Source organism: Mustela putorius, unplaced genomic scaffold, assembly GCF_011764305.1.
Source record: "Mustela putorius furo isolate JIRA1106 unplaced genomic scaffold, ASM1176430v1.1 tig00003869_pilon_pilon_pilon, whole genome shotgun sequence".
Lineage (NCBI taxonomy): Eukaryota > Metazoa > Chordata > Mammalia > Carnivora > Mustelidae > Mustela > Mustela putorius.
In genome coordinates this window covers 6,008,202-6,030,838 of record NW_025422021.1, presented here as the reverse complement: position 1 = coordinate 6,030,838, position 22,637 = coordinate 6,008,202, and the positions used below count along the sequence as shown (strand labels likewise).

The following is a 22,637-nucleotide window of genomic DNA, read 5'->3' as shown; positions in this document are numbered from 1 at the left end:
TGGTCGGGAGTCTCTCTGGTTTGGTTTCTTCAGAAAATGAACCTCTGTCTCCTGTCAGGTTGGGGGCAGGCTAGTTGTGTGATGCTTATACAGACTTTCGGCCACTCCTCTTATTTTTAGTCCTTTACCACGTCTCCACCTTCTGTGGTACTTGGTCCCTCCAGTTTTGGAATCTCCTAGTTTCTGTGATGTGGACACTTTGATTTTTTTTCTCTGCATACTCATAGGTTTCAGCTTCCTCTGCCCTGCTAAGTCTGTTCTCCATCCAACAGAAATGGGCAGACATCTCTGGTCTGCTTTGATCACCTCTCCACCTTCTTTGTGTCATTCTGGATTTACTAGTTTTCTGTTTCTTCACTGTTATTTTAGTAGAGTTTTTTTTTTTTTTAAAAGATTTATTTGTGTATTTGAGAGAGAGGGAGCACATGAGAGAAGTGTGTGTGTGGTGGGGGAAAGGGACAGAGAGAGAGGGAGAATCTCAAACAGACTCCCCAAGGAGTGCAGAGCCTGATGTGGGGCTTTAGCTCATGATCCCAAGACCATGACTTAGGCCGAAATTAAGAGTCGGATGCTCAACTGACTGAGCCACACAGGTGCCCTTATTTTAGTAGAATTTTTGAAAGATTGCAGAGGTAAATGTGTAACTTCAGTTCTTTGTGTTTACACGCTTATTAAATTTAAGGGTACTGGGTACTGTGTTCTGTGTGTGTGTGTATCTATGTTTAAAAAATTCCTTACCTTTGGGGCGCGTGGGTGGCTCAGTTGGTTGGACGATTGCCTTCGGCTCGGGTCATGATCTTGGAGTCCCAGGATCGAGTCCCATATCAGGCTCCCAGCTGCATGGGAAGTCTGCTTCTCCCTCTGACCTTCTCCTCGCTCATGTTCTCTCTCACTGTCTCTCTGTCAAATAAATAAATAAAAATCTTAAAAAAATTTCCTTACCTTTCAAAGAATGAATGTATTTATTGACTCTAGTTTTAATTTATTCATTCTTAAGTTCTTAGTTTTCACAGGTTAATAAACTTATCTGACCATTTTAACAGTTGGGAGTTGCTCAGCCAAGTAAACTCTATATTCGTTCTTTGTAAAATTGAAAATATTATGGTGCTTAATGTGTCACTGTCATCAAAAGTTGATGGATCTCTTGCAGAGTTTGTGGGCACTCTAATATTGTGCAGATTATTTTTTATAAATATTTAGCCTGGTCACTTTCAGATGATGTCTGCCTGTCTTTTTTTCTTTTTTTGCCAATGGGACTTGCCCTTTTATTTATTTATTTATTTTATGTCAGCCTGTCTTGCTAAGATGTCTTTTATGCACTGATTATCATGGCTGTAGATCCATGTTGTCTAATAGAACTTCCTGCAGTGATGTAAATGTTGTTACTTATATTGTCCAATAAGCACAGTATCCATTAGCCACATGTGGCTATAGAGCACTTGAAATATGGCTAGTGTGACTGGGAAAGTGAATTAAAAATTTTATTCAATTTTAATTTATTTAAATTTAAGTTAAATAACCACAGGTGATTGGTAGCTACCATATTGGACAGCACAGTTCTAGATTCTGATAGTATGTGCTAACTTTTTGGTGCAAATTATTTTATATTTTTAATCACTTGAATTAGTTTGGAATAAAGTATCCAGCTGAAGAAAAGGAGTTAGCAGAGTTATCCTAAATTTGCTTATTATAATTAGAACTACATTTTTTCTTTGGATTTACATAAGAATAAAAATATGAAGACTGCAATTTCAGAACTGAAAATAAAATGTGTTTTAGGTTGGTGTATCATGCTGTTTTATTTGGGGGCTGATAAGAGACGGAAAGTGAAAGTTGAAATTATTATTTTGGTACCTCTCAGGAATTTCCTTCCATCCTACAAAAGAAAGGAGAAGTACTGTTTGACTCAAAGCCTGGTTTGGATTTAACATTTTTTTATATCCTCAAAGACAGTCATTGAAGTGTTCTGTTCTGCATTTTTAATGTTTGAATGAAAATATTGTGTTTGTGATATCAGACTTCTTTGTGAACTAACTGCAGGTTAATACATAGATTACTTTTAAATCTGGGATTGTAGTAAATGTAAAATTAATCTTTGCTAACTAGAATTATGCCATTAGTTGAGGTCTGTGCTGAGTTTAGTGTTGCTAAATTGGTCAAATGCAATCAATTGTATTTTATTAAAGTGAAAAATTCACAGAACTGGAAACATGGCTTTGATTGCAGAACATTACCATTTTGCTTAATCTTTTTTAGTGAAATATAGCTTTTTGGAAAGGTGGTTAGTACAGTTGCCACTACATTTCGTTTAGCAAAATATACAATATTTACTATTCTTATAGTAGTATAATTGTTGACTAACAAGGGAATATTATTCAGACATTTTAGAAGATAATATTAAATAGTTCTTTCAGATTCTTTTTGTTCTTCTCTGAAGGCCTCAGTCCACTTTTATTCCTTCATTCTCAGAAGGTGATTTCTTCTCCGATTTTATAGAATGTGAATATTCTCTCATTTTCTTGTCCTTCTTGCTTATCAACTTGCATCATTACTGATCCAACCACCCCTTGTGTTAGAGTGGGAAAGGTGTCCTGTTTCCTGACAAAAGACCAGATACCTATACCTGTGCTCTTAAAATCCCTTTTTACCTTCTCATGGATCTTGTATGCCTGTTACTCTCCCTCTTTTTTGTCATTTCAGTGTTTCCGGTGTGTTTTTTTCTTTTCTATTTATCTTTTAACAAGTTCAGCCTTTCTTCATCATTGGGTACAGATATATACATCGGAGAAGCAAGACCCTTCTAATCCCTTCTTCCTTTTTTTGAAAGAGCTGCTGATACTTCTTGTCTCTAATTCTTCCATTCCTAGCAATCTGTGTTTTCATAAGCCTTCCACCTGATTTTGATCCTAGTCTATACTTGTGGATTAGTCAAGTAGTTCACTGTCATTGTTATAATTTGGGAGGACACGTTATAGTATTTAGAAGACAGCATACACTTATTACACAGAGAAGAATCAAGTCTTGGTTGAGGTGGTGTTTAAAGCTAGAAGCTAGTTTTTGGTGAATGTTAGAATTCAGTTTGGCTATGAGTTCTAGAAAACCCCAAATACCAGAGACTTGAAAAGATAGTTTATTTCTTCTTATATGCACAGGTAATCAGGTTCAATGACTCCCATGATTCTCGAGGAACTAGGCTTCTTCACTCTTGTTGCTCTGCCCATCTTCAACTCTCAGCTTCTATTTCATAGTTCAGTCTGACTGCTGTGGCTATAGTCCTCCTTTTTCATATTCTGCTGAGCAGGAAAGGAAGAAAGAGGAGAGGCCATATCTCTTCCTTTTAAAGAAGCTTCTAGCAGTGGCCCAGAACTTGAAGTCCCTTTGGCCGGAATTTAGACACTGGCCACATCCAGTTGTAAGCTTATTTCAGATAGCCATGTGTGAAGATATAATTCATGGTTTTTAAAAGGGATGGCATAACAATCCATGATCTGGATTCACCACAAATGACTTACTTTCTTATTGTTAGACATTTAAGTTGCTTATGAGATTTTTTTACTATAACATAGTACAAACCAACAACTTAATGTCTTAAAAAAACAAATCAGTGGGTTTTTATAAACTACACGTTAGAATACTGAGTATTATAGGAGAGAACTTGGAAGTAGCAGAAATAACATTTTGAGAGTTTTTCTCTAAGCTGAGAAAGTAAAGATCCCGTGAAGAATAGTGGAATTAAGGAATACTTTATAAAATTTGGACTTTAGTCATCCTTAAAGAAAATTAAATCAGTATTTAGTATTGTTGGCTTACACAAACTAATGTGGTAAAATAAGTGTAGATAGTTTACATTTTTTTTTCTTAAGAGTGTATAAATGCTTTAAGTGTCAAGCATTTACTGGTGTCTAAATTGATTTTTTTTTAGTACTGAAATGAAATTTTGTTTTGTTTGGAATACAGATCTTTTGCTTTAAATTGTTTCATTCTTTTTTAATAAAGCGTTATTATATGAGCTGTTATTTAAATTTAGGAACTAAATAAATAAAAAGTTGTGTTCAATTTATACATACTTTCACTAGGCTAACTATACTTCTCTTGATTTGCAGGCCTTTTTGCAAATGTGTAATCTGCCTATCAAAGTGGTTTGTAGGGCAAATGCAGAATATATGTCTCCGTCTGGTAAGTTTTTAAAAATTCTGTTAATATTCTGCATTGATAAAATTGTAGTGCTGGTCCAGTTTGTACCTACTATTTTAGAGTCCCATTTTTGTTGTTTACCCTTGGAATAATTTTCCCATGGTTTTGTAAAGTAACAGTTGTAAACTTGATAGTCTTTGGGTGGACATGGCTATTGGTTTCAACTTTGTGGTGTTAGTCGATTACTGGAAAGTTACAGAAATTGTTTTAAGTAGTAAATAGTAAGAAAATACACAATCTCAGATATCCCCAGTCTTATTTACATAGGACCTTTTCCACTTCAGAAAACCAATTTTGATAATAATGAATCCATTCATTATTATCCACACTTCTCTAAACTATGTTCTCCTATTATACAGAAGGAAGAAGAGAGATTGTGGAATAATTAAATTTACTTGTCAAAGACCTTAAGTTCATCTCTGAATGCTTTTGGTTTGTAATGACTTCTTTTTGTTTAATTTTTATTTCAACAGGTTTTTAAGATATTTATTAAGCTTTTAGCCTTTTTCCTATTTTTTATAATCAGTATTGCCTTTTCTGTGTGTCATATATTGTAGATAAAGGTAAAGTTTTAAATAAATATGGTTCAGATAATTTTTAACATCAAAATATAGTGCCACAAAGCTGATAAATAAATGTTAACTAGAATTGGTATGGATTATAATTATGGTTCTGCTGGTCCAATGATAACATAGAATCACACCTTTATGGGTAAATCCATTGAGTATAAATGTTTGGGATAAATATGTTACATTGCTTTTTAGGGAGACATTTATCTCCTTACTCTGAAAATAACTTAGAAATGATTTGTATAAAACATTTTTTTTCTTTTCATCTTAGTTTTTTTTCAATCTTAGTTTCTTAAAGGTGGTAATAATTGTCAAAAGCTGTGAGGACAGCCTCCATACACACTGAAAAGCCTATATCCATACATCTACACTTACAGATTTATGAATATACTTTCTAAAACATCTCCATAAAAAAATTTCTAGACTTGTAAACATAGACATATTTTAGATTATTGCAGGCCATTAATTGACTCATTTTCTGTTAATTTTGAATGTAGGTTTTATAAACTTTCTGAATTCTGGTGAGATGAATCATATTGGGTTCTATCTATCTTTATCCTTTATGTAATCATACAAAAAGAGTGTACCTACATGTAAAAAAGTTGATAATCTAATACTAAAGTTGATATCTTTGGCAAATGAGGAGAAGCCCTAGAGTTCATCCACCTATTTCCTAAAATGACTATACTAAGTACCACACAGGTAGATATCTTTTTATAGACTCTATGAAAGACAAATAACTATTATAGAGGCTACAGAACATAAACACACACATACAGACATACATTCATAGGAGTCTCCTGTAGGTAGATGAAAGTGGCACTTTCTGTTAAGGTGTTCATTTAAATTTCATCGTAACTCTAGTATTATTCTCTTTCATCATATGATTGGGGAGGGATCAGGGCAATGTTTTATTTGTTTGCTTGATCTTATAGTAGTAGAGTTTTAAAGCAGAGAACATTGTGGAAATAATCAGAAATCAAGTCACTCTTAGCTAAGAGTTAGGAAATTTTTACTCTAATCGTTTTGTGACCTTGTCACATATTGACAGTTTCCTTGGGAAATTTCACTTTTCTTTTTTGAGCTTCAGTGACTTCATCTGTAATATGTGGTGGTTGGATTAGATGGTATTTGGGCTCTTTTTATTTCAATATTTTCTGAATCACAGACTTCCTTGCTTTCTTCTTGCTTCCTTTGTTTAAGTCCTAAAAAATGATTATTCTGCCTAAAATAAGAAATAGGGCCCTCTGTTTGTTTTTTTTTAATTATCTTCAATTGGTGCCAGAGAATAAATATCTCACAGTGCTTTTCTTGAACCTGCAATAATAAGGATATAACATTGGCTCCACTTTAAGTCAGGCTAGTGACAAAAACGTTACTCACTTCTAATTTGTTGCCTTGATGTATATATTTCTTTATATTTAGGGATACATGAGTACTCATGTATTTGTTGCCTTGATGTATATATCAAGACATGTAATGATGTATATATGAAGGCATGTAATTTGTTGCCTTGATGTATATATTTCTTTATATTTAGGGATACATGAGTACTCATTTGACTACCCACACTGCTTTCCTGCTTCAGAATCTACAGTACTGAAAGTATTTTTAAAAAGAGAAAATGCAAACTCCTTCTTCCAAGAATGCCAGACTGGATATTGAAAATGAGAAATACACTCTTCTTTCAAAATATTATAACCTAAAAATAGCCTTCAGTCTAGGCATTTATCCACGCATAGTTTTCATTCTCAGATCATTTTATCTCAGAGGACCTGTACTATTTCTAGCATTAGAGTACTTACAAAGATTTTATCTCAAGTTAAAAAACATTATGGCCTAATACCCAGATAAATTCTTTTATTTTTTGCAAGATTTATAAAGCAGTAGAAGAAAGGAATGTGGAATTCAGTGTTTTTATATTGGTAACTTAGAAATGTCTTCTAAATGTATTGTTGAGTTGTTGTTTCCCTGAAGGCCTGCTTGCCTTTTGTAATGCGTTTTATCCTAGGGATTTAGATGAAGCCTTGTTGGTACTCTAGGCCTCATCCATTACCCTTGGTCTGAGTGGGGCAGAGAGGAGTGAATCTGTTGAAAAGGACCACGAATCAGCCTACTGTTAGTGTGAACTCTATTTGACATAGGTCTGATAGCAAACTTCATCCTCTAACTTTAGGGGTGAACTTTATTGCTATTTGGAGACTTATTTTGTTATCATCTCTGATAATTTCATCAACTATTGGTATTTCTAAAATGAAATCCCACTTTTTTAATGTGATATTTATTTAGAGAAGCCAGTTTTTAATAAGCATGCTTATTTTTTTCCCCCCAAATGTGTCTGGGAACATACTTTGTGTTATAATTCATAAACTAGCTTATCTTCAAAGATTGCTAATTCTTTTAAATTCCTAATTTTTTTTGAGTAAAAGACATTTATTATTGTACCATTATGTGCTTAAAATATTGAACTTAATGGTATCTGAGATTTAAAAGTGGATGTAAAAAGAAGTCATCTTCTTAAATGTAGTTTAAAATACAGATTGATTCATTGTACTCTGAAGAGAAAGTCCAATTACATTTCTTTCAAATCGGTCAATGGTCGTGAACCAGTGTTCTGCCTTGGTTCATCTAATTTCCATAATTAGTATTTACTGCTATATTATATTATATAGCAGTTTGTAAATGTTAGTTCTGAAAAGCTAATATTGTGATCAGTTGTTATATACAAATGAGAACTCTAGAAATGAATCTCCTTTTTCTTTTAAAATTAGTAATCATTTAAAAGTTTATAGAATTTAATGTACACATTTAATTATAATTTTCAAAAGTTATAGGTTTACAAAATCAGTATATTAATAAAACACAATCTGTTTTTGTATTAGTTTACTGGAAGTGTCTTCATACATTTTTTTCCTCCTCAACAGGTAAAGTACCTTTTATTCATGTAGGAAATCAAGTAGTATCAGAACTTGGTCCAATAGTCCAATTCGTTAAAGCCAAGGTAATAAAAAAGATATTAAATATATTTGATCACAGTTAGTCTCTTTAAAACATTTTTATTTATTTATTTATTTAATTTTTAGATCACAGTCTTAAATAAGTCATTTATCATTCTTTAATGTGTCTTAATATTTGTATTGATTTTAACCTAGTTTTTAAAAAATGCCAATATAAACTAGTAGAGAAATAGTTCTAAAGTATAAGTTTTTTCCTCCATAATGTAAATCAATGGCAAAGGATGTAATTTGGTCTTTACAAAATGGTAGATAATTTTCTAACTTGCAGTTAATGAGAGTTTTGGTCATAAATGAAAATTTAGGTTGTTATAAAATGTCAGGTTAACCTTTGAGAGAGAGATACAGAATATATTTAGAAGTTGAACATATTAATATATACATTTGAGTTCAGTAAAAAGGACAACCCCCATTAACATTTTGCGGAACACCCTTCCAGACTTTTCTCTTTGCATATACAGAAAAATGTAGATCATGTTATTGTGTGCTATTTTGTAACCTGCCTTTTAATATCATAAATATGTTTGGAAATTCTTCCATGTTAATGACCATAATAATATATTATTCTTTTAAGTTGTTGTATAGTATTTTATTGTATGGATATATTGTAATTTTTTTACTTAAGCCTTTATTGATGGACACATAAATTGTTGTCAGTGTTTGGCTCTTATTATGTGTTAAGATAAATATTCTTCTACAGACACCTTTATACATTTGTCAGATTATCTCCTTTGGATAAATTCCTAAGAGTGATGCTGAAATATTAAAAGATACTCATTTTTAAACATCTTACCACAGGTGGCTGGATTGAACTAAAGGGTTATAGAATTTTATGGATCTACTCATTATTATAGTATATTAGAATTTTAAAATTAGTGTCTATTTCCCTATACATTTACTAACATTTTCTTTCCACCTTTGACCACTTTATAAGCAACACATGCCAGTCTTTTGGCATTTGTTTTATTACTAATAAGGTTAGTCTCTTAAAAAAAAAAATAAGATTTACTGACCATTCTGTTTTCTTTTTTTGTGAAATGATAATATAATTTTGTCCATTGAAAGATACATTTTTATAGTGGCATATAAATACTGCTTATTAATATTTATCGTGATAGATTATTAATTTTTTTCATGTATAATTTTAGAGATATTTCAGAAGTTTATTAGACATTTATAGTAAAAACATTGATGTAGTAAAAACATTTATATTCACTCAGTAGTAAGATAACTGAAAGTTTTTGTCTATTTAATATGATGCTCTTTTAAATTTTTTTAAATTCCCTTTAGGGCCATTCTCTTAGTGATGGGCTGGATGAAGTCCAAAAAGCAGAAATGAAAGCCTACATGGAATTAGTCAACAATATGCTGTTGACTGCAGAGGTATAGTAGAAGATAATAGGCCTTGAAAAGAAACTTCCCTCTTACAAACGATCATCTTTCTTATGGGTTATTTCAGAGTTATTGAGAAATAGGAATATAGTCAAGCAATTCTAGGGCTAGGATGGTTACTGAAATTACTTGGCTATATTGTTCGAACAAGTTGTCTGACATTTACAGGTCTAGTTTTTCTTTTGGTAAAAAGGAATGATTCTTGTCCACTCATTATTTGACTTTGGCCTTGGGAGGTTTACTTAAATAATATCTCTAAAATAGTTTAATGGTATTTAGAGATGTACTACTTTATGAATAGGAAATGCTTTTTTTAAGTATTATCATTAATTAAATTTAATAATTCTGTATAGTAATATTAGCCAGAGAGGGAAAGCTCTCATATATGTGACTTTTATAAAGTTGGTTTATAAAAAATCACTATGGCAAGAAATAATTTTCTTTATCCATTTTCTTTTTGGTATTCTAAAGTTTTAGTGACTGTTCTTTTGTTCCTAGTTGTATCTTCAGTGGTGTGATGAAGCTACAGTAGGGGAGGTGAGTGGTTCTGCAGCATTTATCTTAATTAAAATTTAATGAGAAAACACTTTTGCTCAGAATCGTAAGTCCCTGCTCATAAATGAAACATTGTGGTTTATACCATTAGTGATATAGTTTTTCACTTACTTTAATTTTGCTTGCACATACATTTTAGGGAAGCTATGTGTCATTGTTTGATGTAACTGGTTGCAAAGTACATAAAAGTTTATATATTTTTAAAGGGAATGGTTTGAAATTTTAATTTTTTAGATTGCAAGCTATGTATTTTTTTCAGATTGCTGTATTTGTGTTCTGAACATATATTTTCCTAAGAATTCTGTTTGTAAAAACAGGCTTTGTTTTTAGAATCATGTTTGTCAAAAAATCTTTTTGCTCTAGATCACTCATGCCAGATACGGCTCTCCTTACCCTTGGCCTCTGAATCATATTTTGGCTTATCAGAAACAGTGGGAAGTCAAACGTAAGATGAAAGCTATTGGATGGGGTAACAAGACTCTGGACCAGGTGAATCCAGATAATTCAGATTGAAGTAGAGGGTTGCCTCAACTTTAATGCATTAAGAAATTCATGTTTTATATTTATAATTTATATATTTTTATATACAATAAAAATAATTTTATGTATCATTATATTTTATATGTAATACAATATATTTTATATTCTATAAAATTATATATTTTATATATATAATTATATATTTTTATATATAATTTTATATACATTTATAATTTATATTATATTTCTATTAAATTCATGTTATATTTTGTCTTTAAAAACCTCAGCACAATAAAAAAATTAGGAAAACATTTACTCTTATTTTTTTCTGACATGAAGTGGGTTTTGTTTTATAAAAATCATACATGCTTATTATAAAACAAACTATCTAATACAGAAAAGTTCAAAAAGGAAATAGAAATTGCTTAAGATCCTATCATCTAGAAATTGCCACTGCTAACTTTTTGGAGAACATTCTTCTAGATGTCTCTGAATAACGTTTTCCTTAAATGGGATCTTATACCTGCCACTCTGTAATCTAATTTTTTTCTATTCACCAATATATTGTGGGCATCTATGTCAATAAATATAGATCTGCAGCATCAGGGCTTTAAAAAACCCTGTTATATAAGGCTCTTAATATATCTTTTTGTTTGTTTTAAATTTATTGAAATAGCAAAATTAGAAAAATATATAGCTTTTCAAGGTCATGAGATTGAACTAATTCAATCATTAATAATGTTTCTTTTCTAAGGCTAGTTGGAGTCCTAGTTAGCCAGTTTACTGCTGTGTGCCACTGACCACACTGGGAATTGGGGAAATGAATAGGGATCGAGTAAATAAAATCCATCTCCACTAGTGGGGAAACAACTCAAATGCTTTTACTCATGGTGGGTCAGCAGTAGTGTTACCATTATGAAGCAGCTTTTTAAAAATATGTAAAGTCATTTGAAGCTATGGATTCAGGAAAACATTTTTTTGTAGGGGGTAGAGTTTTGAGGTAGAAACTTTCTTAATAGTAATCCTTATAAGTAACTTAAATGTGCTTGTGTTTAAAGGAAGTTTTCTCTCAAATTTTCTTCTTATTTCTTATATAGAAAGTATTACTTATGTTCTATGTGTTATGTGTTCTATAGTCTGATTCTAAATATATGATAAAAGGTTACCTAAACTTACATTTTTGTTATATAAGCTGTGATACGAATTAGAGTTTAGACATTGTTTTGCTAATTTAAATATTTTCCTTTGGGTATATTGCCTATGTTAGGTGTTAGAAGATGTAGACCAGTGCTGTCAGGCGCTTTCTCAAAGACTGGGAACACAACCATATTTCTTCAATAAGCAGTAAGAAACTTTATCATTTTTTATTTAATTTCTTTTCTATATTGTTAGATTATAAACTTATTTTGCCATAGAGGAATTGTTTTATCAAGAAATATTTTTGATAAGATTTTGTTTTATTTTTCATTTTTGCCCTCATTAAACATTTACTTAGCACTTCTTGGTTATCAGGCACAGCTCTAGGCTCTGGGATACTAAAATTTCTGAAATGCAGTCCTTGCCATTAAAAATTCTTAAGGGCAGACATGTAAACCAGTCATTATTTTATGATGTGATAGAAGTACTGCTATCTATGTGTATGGTGCTGTGTATGGAACTACATCATCTTAACAAAATTCCACACTTGGAAAATGCTGTTAAAACATGAAGTCTAACCATACTTGTTTTTACAGGGTGATACCCTGGGGACCAGAAAAGTGAATAAAACTAAACAGTTACCAATTTTGTTGGATGGACAAGCACTGTTATGAACTTATCTTTTAAAAATTAATGAAAACTTTTATAAAGCACAGAAATTAGTATAAAGGATATGGATTAAATGTATATGTACATATATCTAAGTTGAATAATTCATTAAGAAAATCATTTTGTAATCTGGAAAAGAATATCTAATATAGGCAAAAAATGAATTTCCCCTTTTTTTTAAAAAAAAAGTTACAGTTTTAATATATTAGAATCATCCTGTGCTTCAGTTTAAGATGGGTTTAAATTAACATTTTTTTTTAAAGATTTTTATTTATTTATCTGGCAGACAGAGATCACAAGTAGGCAGAGAGGCAGGCAGAGAGAGAGAGGGGGGAAATAGGCTTCCCTCTGAGTATAGAACCTGATACAGGACTTGATACCAGGACCCTGGGATCATGACCTGAGCTGAAGGCAGAGGCTTTTTAACCCACTGAGCCACCCAGGCACCCTAAATTAACATTTTAATCTTAATGTTTTACTTAGAAATTCTAGCCTTTTCTTGGTTATGTAGTAAAAATTTTCCTTTTTAGATTAATTTTTTAATAAACATATATTTTTATCCCCAGGGGTACAAGTCTGTGAATCGCCAGGTTTACACATTTCACAGCACTCACCATTGCACATACCCTCCCCAATGTCCATATCCCCATCCCTTCTCCCGACCTCACTCTCCCCAGCAACCCTCAGTCTGTTTTTTGAGATTGAGTCTTTTATGGTTTGTCTCCCTCCTGATCCCATCTTCTTTCATTTTTTTTTTCCTACCCCACCAAACCCCCCATGTTGCATCTCCACTTCCTTGTATCAGGGAGATCATATGATAGTTGTCTTTCTCTGATTGACTTATTTCGCTAAGCATAATACCCTCTAGTTCCATCCATGTCATAACAAATGGCAAGATTTCATTTCCTTTGATGGCTGCATAGTATTCCATTATGTGTATATACCACATCTTCTTTATCCATTCATCTGTTGATGGACATCTAGGTTCTTTCCATAGTTTGGCTACTGTGGACATTGCTGCTATAAACATTCGGGTGCACATGCCCCTTTGGAGCACCACGTTTTTGTCTTTAGGATATATACCCAGTAGTGCAATCGTTGGGTCATAGGGTAGCTCTATTTTCAGTTTTTTGAGGAACCTCCACACTGTTTTCCAGAGTGGTTGCACCAGCTTGCAATAATTTTTAAAAAGGTTTATTTGCTATTATTTTATCTTTATAGGCATTCATCTTCTGTAAGATCATATCATACATCTTTTGATAGAGATATTAATATTAGTAGCAAAATTGACAATGATGATAGCTTGGAAACATTTGTTATATTAATGTATAATATATATAACTGAAATTTGGGGTCTTGATCACTGAAGCACAAAGGTCATAGGATTCAAACCATGAAATCCTGGTAGGTAAAGCTTCTCCAGCTATGTTCCTAGCTCTAGTGATGTCTGCTGTGCAGAGTCTATTTGTTTAGTCTCTAACACAAAAGAAATGGTATCTACATATTACTGCCAAGTTGCTCATTTTTCTTGGTGGTACAGGAATTCTTAGGGCTTGAAAAGCCCAGAAGAGGTGTGTTTTATCCTATGAAGTGCATCATTGTGTGTTAGGAGTTAGTTTTGTTATGCATGCTGTCTTCATGGGAGGCCAAGAGAATATATCTGACTTATTTTTCTCATTTCAACTCAGTGTCAAAGACTTCATTCATAACCAGGTATCATTCAGCATGTGATTTAGTGGAAATATCAAAACAGATTTTTTTCTTATAAGATTACAGTTATATTTAAGCTCGTAATGAGAAACTGAACATTTAGAACAAGCATAAAACCAAAGATTTGCTATGGAAGAACCATATTAAGATGTAGGTTTTTGAAATAATTTTACCTTGTGTGAGACTTACATAAATATTTTCCTCTAATGATTGAAAAATAGATTTCATTTTTTAATTTTAGTTTTATCCCATTGTCTAATTAGTAGTAAACTATAATTAGGAAAAAGTCATTTGTATTTTTACTTTAATGTGACAGAATTTTTCTCATTTTTTTATCTGTCAGGAATCATTACTTTGTGAGATACTGTACTTTAGTGACTAGAGCGCTGGCTTAAGTCTAGATAATGTAGTATCGGATTCCAGGTCAGTGGCCCTGAATTGTGTTCTTGGCTCTGATATATACCAGACTTTTGCAAGTTACCTTATTTCCTGTGTATCTTTCTCTTACCCTCTAAAAGTAGAATAAATTTTTCTCCTAGTTAACCTCATGGGGATGTTGAGAGGAGTCATAGAAGAAACCCAGTAGTTTTACTTGATGATTCAAAGGGAATGGGTAGATGAGGGAGATCCTGCAGCAAGAATGGGAATTGGGAAAAGAGGACAAAGAAGATAAATGGTGGAAAGAAAAAATTAGAAAAGTGAAAGAAATCAGAATAAGATAGATACTAACTCTGGTGGCCTTTTTTTTCTTTAATCTTTTATAATATATAATGTGGTTGGTAGCTTTTAAATATTTAAATCATATTTCTGAAATGAGACTAAAACAAAATATCTATTTTCTGTTGTATACAAGGTATCTTATTGATGTGATATCTATTGAGATACCTATCCAAAAGCTACTAGATCCTTTGTTCTTTTTCATGTGGTAAGCATGAACTTGGAATGAAAAAGTAAAACTTTTCTTACAGTGTTATTTTTATGTTACCCTTTTCCCCCTATGTTTAATCAGGATAGAATGAATTATACCATTGTAAAGCATTTATGAACTCCTTGCAGGTCTGTATAAACAAAACCTTGACAGCAGAGGATAGTGAGTGTTGGTTAAAAGTCACTCAAATTGAGAAATTGGAAGAGGGCTTATTTTTGAAAAAGTTCTGCATAAACTATTAAATGGTAAAACTTGAAAATATACCTTCATATACTGATGAGAAAGGGTATTGAGGAAATGCTGCAAAAATTAAACATGGGAATCTTAAGATGAAAAATTTCAGGGAGGAATTGGATTTTACTGAGGTTTGTTCAATTTTTTGAAATTACCAGTTGAGAAATTGATTCAGTAATCAACCAACAAAAGTCCCAAGACCAGATGGTTTTACAGGTGAATTCTACCAGACATTTAAAGAAGAGTTAATACCTGTTCTTTTTTTTTTAAGGTTTTATTTATTTATCTGACAGAGAGAGAGAGATCACAAGCAGGCAGAGAGGCAGGCAGGGAAAGAGGGGGAAGCAGGCTCTCCCCGCTGAACAGAGAGCCTGATTGGGGCTCGATCCTAGGACCCTGGGATCACGACCCAAGCCGAAGACAGAGGCTTTAACCCACTGAGCCACCCAGGTGCCCCAATACCTGTTCTTTTTAACCTATTCCAAAATATAGAAGAGGAAGGAAAACTTCCAAATTCATTCTATAAGGAGAACGTTATTCAAAACCAGGCACAGATACTACCAATAAATAAATAAATAAGAAAACTAGGTAGTATCTGTGATGAGCATTGATGCAGAAATCCTCAACAAAATATTAGCAAACTGAATTCAGTAGTATATTAAAAGGATCATTCACCATGATTAAGTGGGATTACTCTATTTATTTTTTTTAAAAGATTTTATTTCTTTGACAGAGAGAGACGGCGAGAGAGGGAACATAATCAGGGGGAGTGGGAGAGGGAGAAGCAGGCTTCTCACTGAGTAGGGAGCCCAGTGTGCGGAGCTTGATCCCAGGACCCTGGGATCACGACCTGAGCCAAAGTCAGATGCTTAACAATTGAGCCACCCAGGCACCCCTATTTTATTTTATTTTTTTAAAGATTTGTTTGCTTGAGAGAGAGAGAGAGAGAGAGAGTGTGTGTGTGTGTGTGTGTACATGTGAGCAGGGTGAGGGGCAAAGGAGAGGGAGAGAGAAATTCTGAAGCAGACTCTCTGCTGGGTGTGGAGCCTGACTCAACTCAGGCTTTGATCTCTAGACCCCAAGATCATGACCTGAGCTGAAATCAAGAGTGGACACTTGACTGACTGAACCACCACCCAGGCGCCCCAAGATTAAGTGGGATTTATTCCATGGATGCAAGGGTAGTTTACTGTTCTCAAATCAGTCAGTATAATATATCATGGTAATAAGAGGAAGGATAAAAACTGTATGATTATCTCAATAGAATCAGAAAAAGCATTTAACAAAAAATACAGCATCTCTTTATGATAAAAACTCAGCAGAGTGGGCACAGAGGGAACATACCTTGACATAATAAATGCCATATATGAAAAATCTAGCTAACATATTCAGTGGTGAAAAACAGAGTTTTTCTTTTAAGATCAGGAACAAGGCAAGAATATCTATTCCCACCACTTATATTCAACATAGTACTGGAAGTCCTAGCTATAGCAGTCAGATAAGAAAAGGAATTAAAAAGCATCAGATTGTTAAGGAAGAAGTAAAACTGCCACTATTTGCAGATGACATGATAATATATATAGAAAATTGTAAAGACCTCATCAGAAAACTATTAAAACTCATAAATGAGTTCAGTAAAGTAGGATACAAAATTAACATATAGAAATCTGTTGCATTTCTGTACACTAACAGACTAACAGAGAAATTTAGAATTTATAGTTAACAACAAAAAGAATGAAAGTACCAAGGAATGAATTTAACCAGAGAGGTGAAAAACCTGTTACTATGAAAAGTAAAAGACATTGATGAAAGAAATTTAATATGATGCAAATGGAAAGATAAAGCATGCTCATGGATTTGAAGAATTAATATTGTTAAAAATGTCCATACATCCCAAAGTAATTTACAGATTGAATGCAGTCCTTACCAAAACACCAGTAGTACTTTTCACAGAACTAGAACAAATATATCCAAAGTATGTGTAGAACCACAAAAAACCTCAAATAGCTGAAGCAACCTTGAGAAAGAAGAACACAGCTGAAAGTATCTAACCCCAGATTTCAAGATATACTACTAATCTGTAGTAATCAAAACACTATGGTACATGTCATGGAAAAAAGTAGAGCATAGGGAATATAGTCCATAAAATTGTAGTAATGTTGTGTGGTGACTCTGGTTATTGTGGTGAGCATTGAGTAATGTATAGAGTGGTTGAATCAGTATGTTGTACATCTGAAGCTAATCCAGCATTGTGTATCAATTATACTTTTTTTTAAAGATTTTATTTATTTATTTGACAGATCACAAATAGGCAGAGAGGCAGTCTCCCTACTGAGCAGAGAGCTTGATGTGGGTTTCAGCCGAGATCACGACCTGAGCTGAAGGCAGAGGCTTAACCCATAGAGCCACCCAGGTTCTCCTCAATTATACTTTAATAATTTTAAAATACTTTAATAATGTTAAAAATCACCACTTGAGGGGCACCTGGGTGGCTCAGTGGTTAAAGCCTCTGCTTTCGCCTCAGGTCATGATCCCAGGAGATCCCAGAGTCCTGGGATTGAGCCCCGTTATCGCAATCCATCAGGCTCTCTGCTCAGCGGGGAGCCTGCTTCCCTTTCTCTCTGCCTTCCTCTCTGCCTACTTGTGATCTATGTCTGTCAAATAAATGAATAAATAAATCTTTTTTTTTTTTAAATCACCACTTCAGAAAAGTGAGTAATTTGTTGCTCAAATTGAAATTGCTCAAAATTTCAAAGGCAAAAATATAAAAAAGACTGATGGCAAAGGACTTGATTTACAAACTTGAATGACAGCCCTAACTAAGATCAATGATTGGTATATAAAGAGGGAATATGTAAATTACTCCTAGTAGTATGAAAACATGGCAAGTTAATAGTGTAATGGAAGGAAAAATTACTGAACAGATTCAATATTAATGTTTTTCAAACTAGACTGACTATAAAAGGTATCAGAAAGAAATAGGCAGTCATGATAAAGAAAGCAAAAAAGTTGAGTATAGAAAAATTTTAAATGGGAAATATTAGGAAAACATTTACATTTTATAGTATTTTTATTTTGATATTCAAATGAAAGAACAGTAGATAACTGATGGATATTAGCTGGACCTTTTGGTATAATTATTTCATAATACATATAAATCACACCCAACCGTGCTGTATACCTTAAACTTACACAGTGATACTTGTCAATTATTTCTCAATAAAACTAGGGAAAAAAAGAGTAGTGATAGCCATTGAAAATGTGGAAAGAATGATAATGCAAGATAAGACAGCACATTTCTTAGGTTCTTAAAAATGTATTTATGATCCTGGAGTATTTTTCTAATAAAAGGTCTATAAAGATAGATGTAATATATATATATGAAAGATCTTAAAAGTCTTAGGAGGAGAGTTGCTATCAGTATTAAAATTTCAACCCACTACTTAGTAAGCATAAGAATGGAAAGGTTAGTTCTCTCTCTGTGTGGTATAGGAAAGGTAATTAAAAACTGGATGTTAATCAAGATCTTGGCTTGATTAAACAGTTCAGTACAAATATTGGGCAAAGTGTGTGTTTTTTTTGTTGTTGTTCTTGTCTCACATGAATTGCAAGTATTTTTTGGAGTTTATTGCTTTTTTAAGAAAAAAATCAGGTTTATTATATTTACACATGCTAATATTGACACCATTTTATGTTTATAGCTCTGAGTTTTAGTAGTGGTATGCAGTTGTGGAACCACTACCAGAAGTGTACTTTTGAAAAGAAAAAGAAAAAAAAGAAGTGTACTTTTTAAAAAGAAAGAATTATAGGAATGGGTTATTTATATATTTCATATATATATAACTTAATATAAGTAATTGCTGAAATTTGTAAGGATTACAAAAAATATGCATTAGAAGTTATGTATGTGTGTTTCATTTGATTTAGTATATTGTGTTATACTTCCTGTTAGGTGTTCTAAAGTAACTTGCCATCCAGTTGTTGTCTTTATGTAACATGAGAGCCATTGCTGAGTTCTCATTACCCATATAATTCAGCACCTTTGGAGTTACATGGATGTACATTTGCAGCAAGTAACATTTTGACCGCTTCAGGGTTACTTCTAGACCACTGTAGTTTGAATATACACTTATACTTGAACTCCTTCAGATCCTTCATTTAATGATAAAGGATGCCCATCTATATTAGTGAAAGTTGCATCAAGAAATAAATTCACTTTTTTTTTTTTTTTTAAGATTTTTATTTATTTATTTCACAGAGATCACAGAAAGGCAGAGAGGTGGGTGGAAGGGGAAGCGGGGCTTGATCCCACAACCCTGGGATCATGACCTGAGCCGGAGGCAGCCACTCAACTGACTGAGCCACCCAAGCACCCCTCAAGTAGAGATGTTATGTAGACATTCAAATGTATGATTCTGGGGGCACCTGGGTGGCTCAGTGGGTTAAGCCACTGCCTTCGGCTCAGGTCAAGATCTCCGGGTCCTGGGATCGAGTCCCGCATCGGGCGCTCTGCTCAGCTGGGAGCCTGCTTCCCTCTCTCTCTCTGCCTGCCTCTCCATCTACTTGTGATCTCTGTCAAATGAATAAATAAAATCTTTAAAAAAAAAAAATGTATGATTCTGGACTTTAGGAGAGGGACTGGGATTGGAGATACATTGTTGGGCAATTAGTGGCATAAAGACATATTTAAAGCCATGCAACAGGATGAGGTCATTCATTATTAGTGATTAAGACCACATAGGTAGTAAGTGGCAATTAGGATTCAAACTTGGATTTGAGGGGCCCCCAAATCTGTCCTTCCAAACCAGATTACTGAAACATACTTTCACATTTATGTAGGCTAACACATATTTTCTTAAAAATTTTATCACTGTGAGACTGATAGCAGCAATAGTTCATAATTACAGTGATATTTTATCTCCAGTAGTATTTTAATATTATTGGCAATTATTTTAATATAATGTAGTTTGGTGATGCCTCATCTATAGACCATTAGTAGTGAGGTAGATAAATTTCAATTTTTTGTTACTAACACTAATTAAAGGGAAAAAAACCTTAGAAATTTTTTTGTTGAAGTTATCTTTACTTCTCCTTCAGAAATCTAGATTATTAGGGCGCCTGGGTGGCTCTTGGTTAAGTGACTGCTTTTGGCTCAGTCATGATCTCATGGGTCCTGAGACTGAACTCCTCATTGGGCTCTGAGCTCAGAGGGGAGTCTGCTTGAGATTCTCTCCTCTCCATTTCCCACCCCCTTCCCCATCTCAAAATAAATAAATAAATAAATTTTAAAAAGCTAAATTATTTTAAAAGTAGTAAAGTTAAAAGTAAATCATGTTATTAATGCATTATTTGGGTAGTCAAGTGTCATTTGTCCCAGCACCATAGTGAAATCCTCTGCTTTGATACCATTTTGGTTTTGCTTCTATTAAAACACTTAATAAATTGTGTTGTAATTTATGTTTTGTGTCCATGTCTTAGGATATCTTTCATGTTCTTACATCTCTATCATCTAAGCACAGTTCCTGGCACATTGAAGACCTACTGTATTTATGTAGTGAATAAATTAATGAATAAAATGAATATGATCAGTTACATCAATATTATTTTAATGCATTACCACTTTAAAAAGCAAGTCACACAAGTAGCAAATTATCATTTAAAATGTTTTTTTTTTTCCATATCTTACAACAGAAACTCCAAGTTAAAAACAAAATAAATTCTATCAAGTTGAGGTAGGATTTATTTATGTGACTTTTTCTTTTAAATAGAGGAATAAAATGTTTTAAAAAGTAGTGTGTATTCTGCCATACAAGTTAAATGCTATTCATATTTCTTTCCTTTCTACTTTTGTTTTAGGCCTACTGAACTAGATGCACTGGTATTTGGCCATTTGTATACCATTCTTACCACACAGTTGACCAATGATGAACTTTCTGAGAAGGTGAAAAACTATAGCAACCTCCTTGCTTTCTGTAGAAGAATTGAACAGCACTATTTTGAAGATCGTGGTAAAGGCAGCTCATCTATCAGATCATCTTAGAGATAATGTCTTAATTTAGTCATTATTTTTTAAAAAAAACTTAACTTGAACTATGTTACTTGAAAGTTACAGTAAGTAATGGTATCAGAATTTTAAAACCAAAAAAACTGCTTTTTGAAACCTCAGAATATATTATATAATGCATCCTATACATGTACTTTATACTGTTAAAATAATTCTGAATGATTTCATTTGATATGTTGTACTCGGTATCTTGAAATTTTTGTTTTCTTGAAACATGTATGCATATAAAAATAAAGCTCAAAGAACTATATGGCTGATGTATTTACTTCTGTTTGATCTTCCTGAAGCCACTCTGAGCTTTTATACATGGAATAAACTGTCTTTTCTAAGGCAGATAATTTGTGTTCCATACTTTTAAGATGACTTTAATAGATACATGGTGAACCTGGGCATGGGAAAATTGTTCTTTACAAGTATGCACTTAGCATTGGGCTCTCTGATCTGCGGGGAGCCTGTTCCTCCTCTCTCTCTCTGCCTGCCTCTCTCTCTGCCTACTTGTGATCTCTCTCTTTCTGTCAAATAAACAAATAAAATCTTTAAAAAAAGAAAAGAAAATGTAAATAATTGCAAAGCAGTTAAATCCTGGAACACATTACCACTTACGAGCATTCTTCATATTTAAACCTAATTGAATTTGTAAACATTTCATCAGAGCAGCTATATTTTTATATTTGGTAAAGGGATAGTTTCAGAGACCTTATTTTTTTGAGTCAAGAACATTTTAATAATATTTTATTTCTCTTATGGGGAAGGTGGGAGTATAGTTTTCACAGAGGTATCAACAAGAATTTCTGTGTAAGCACTAAGGATCATATGTTTTATCCCTTTCAATTTTTCTAATATTTTGTAAAAAACCAAGAATGCTTTAAAGAGATGTGAAAATCATGTCATTTTAAAAAAAAATCTAGAATAATAGTACTTTTACATTTTCTTTTTATGTAACATCAGGCATTTTTACCTCATTTAATCTTTATTAAGACACTATGATGGATAATATTCCCAGTTTACAGAGGAAGGCATGGTAGACAGAAAGCATAGTGTCATGCCCAAGGTCGTAGAGCTAGTAAGTAGTAGAGTCGGCATCTGTTTGGCTTTTAGTGAATACTATCTGGCAGTTTGGCACCTGTTTGGCTTTTAGTGAATAACATATTTTTTGTTAAGATTATTAGATTTATACCATATAAGGGATATATTAGGTTCACCTTAGTCTAAATCCCATATAAACTTTGGGTAATCTCTTTGGACTATAGTGCTATTTATATAGCTTTCCTAAACTAATTAGTTTTATAATGTGTATTATTAAAAAATGCCAAGTTACCCGTGTTTTTGCAGAACTCTTATGATGGTTTTTTGTGGGAGGGTATATATTTTTGTGTATTTGTTTTGTACTTAATGATGCCTTTTTTCTTTTTACAATAACATTCATTTAATTGAACCCAAACCATTTGTACCTCAGTATAATAAAATCTAGACTTTTTTCTTTGAGTTTTTTGGATATAAAGTTATTCCATCAAAATAAGTTGTAGTATTTTTATCTTTACTATTTGGCTGTATTCTTATTTTAAAATGAGGAACATTGGGAGATAATGGTTATTATTCCAAGTTGAGTTATTTACTCTTCCTTAAGACTTACTGTATCCATGGGTCATTCTGGGAGGTCTTGTTTTTCTCTAGGGTGGAGTGAATCACCA

At 32.8% G+C, this 22,637-nt stretch overlaps 1 protein-coding gene across 4 annotated transcripts in view; it reads left to right on the top strand.

Moving 5' to 3' along the window:
* MTX2 (metaxin 2) overlaps positions 1 to 21,196 on the top strand; it is a 68,295-nt gene extending 47,099 nt beyond the window's left edge. For 3 of the 4 annotated variants that reach the window (XM_004774404.3, XM_004774403.3, XM_004774405.3), the window contains 7 exons: positions 4,104 to 4,176; positions 7,688 to 7,764; positions 9,068 to 9,160; positions 9,668 to 9,706; positions 10,088 to 10,213; positions 11,472 to 11,548; positions 20,739 to 21,196. In XM_004774404.3, coding sequence (XP_004774461.1) covers positions 4,104 to 4,176; positions 7,688 to 7,764; positions 9,068 to 9,160; positions 9,668 to 9,706; positions 10,088 to 10,213; positions 11,472 to 11,548; positions 20,739 to 20,922 — 669 coding nt within the window. In that variant the 3' untranslated portion in view covers positions 20,923 to 21,196. Of the gene's footprint in view, positions 1 to 4,103; positions 4,177 to 7,687; positions 7,765 to 9,067; positions 9,161 to 9,667; positions 9,707 to 10,087; positions 10,214 to 11,471; positions 11,549 to 20,573; positions 20,615 to 20,738 lie in introns of all 4 variants that reach the window. The other variant, XM_045066693.1, reaches the window with a different exon arrangement.
* Positions 21,197 to 22,637: the final 1,441 nt, after the last annotated feature.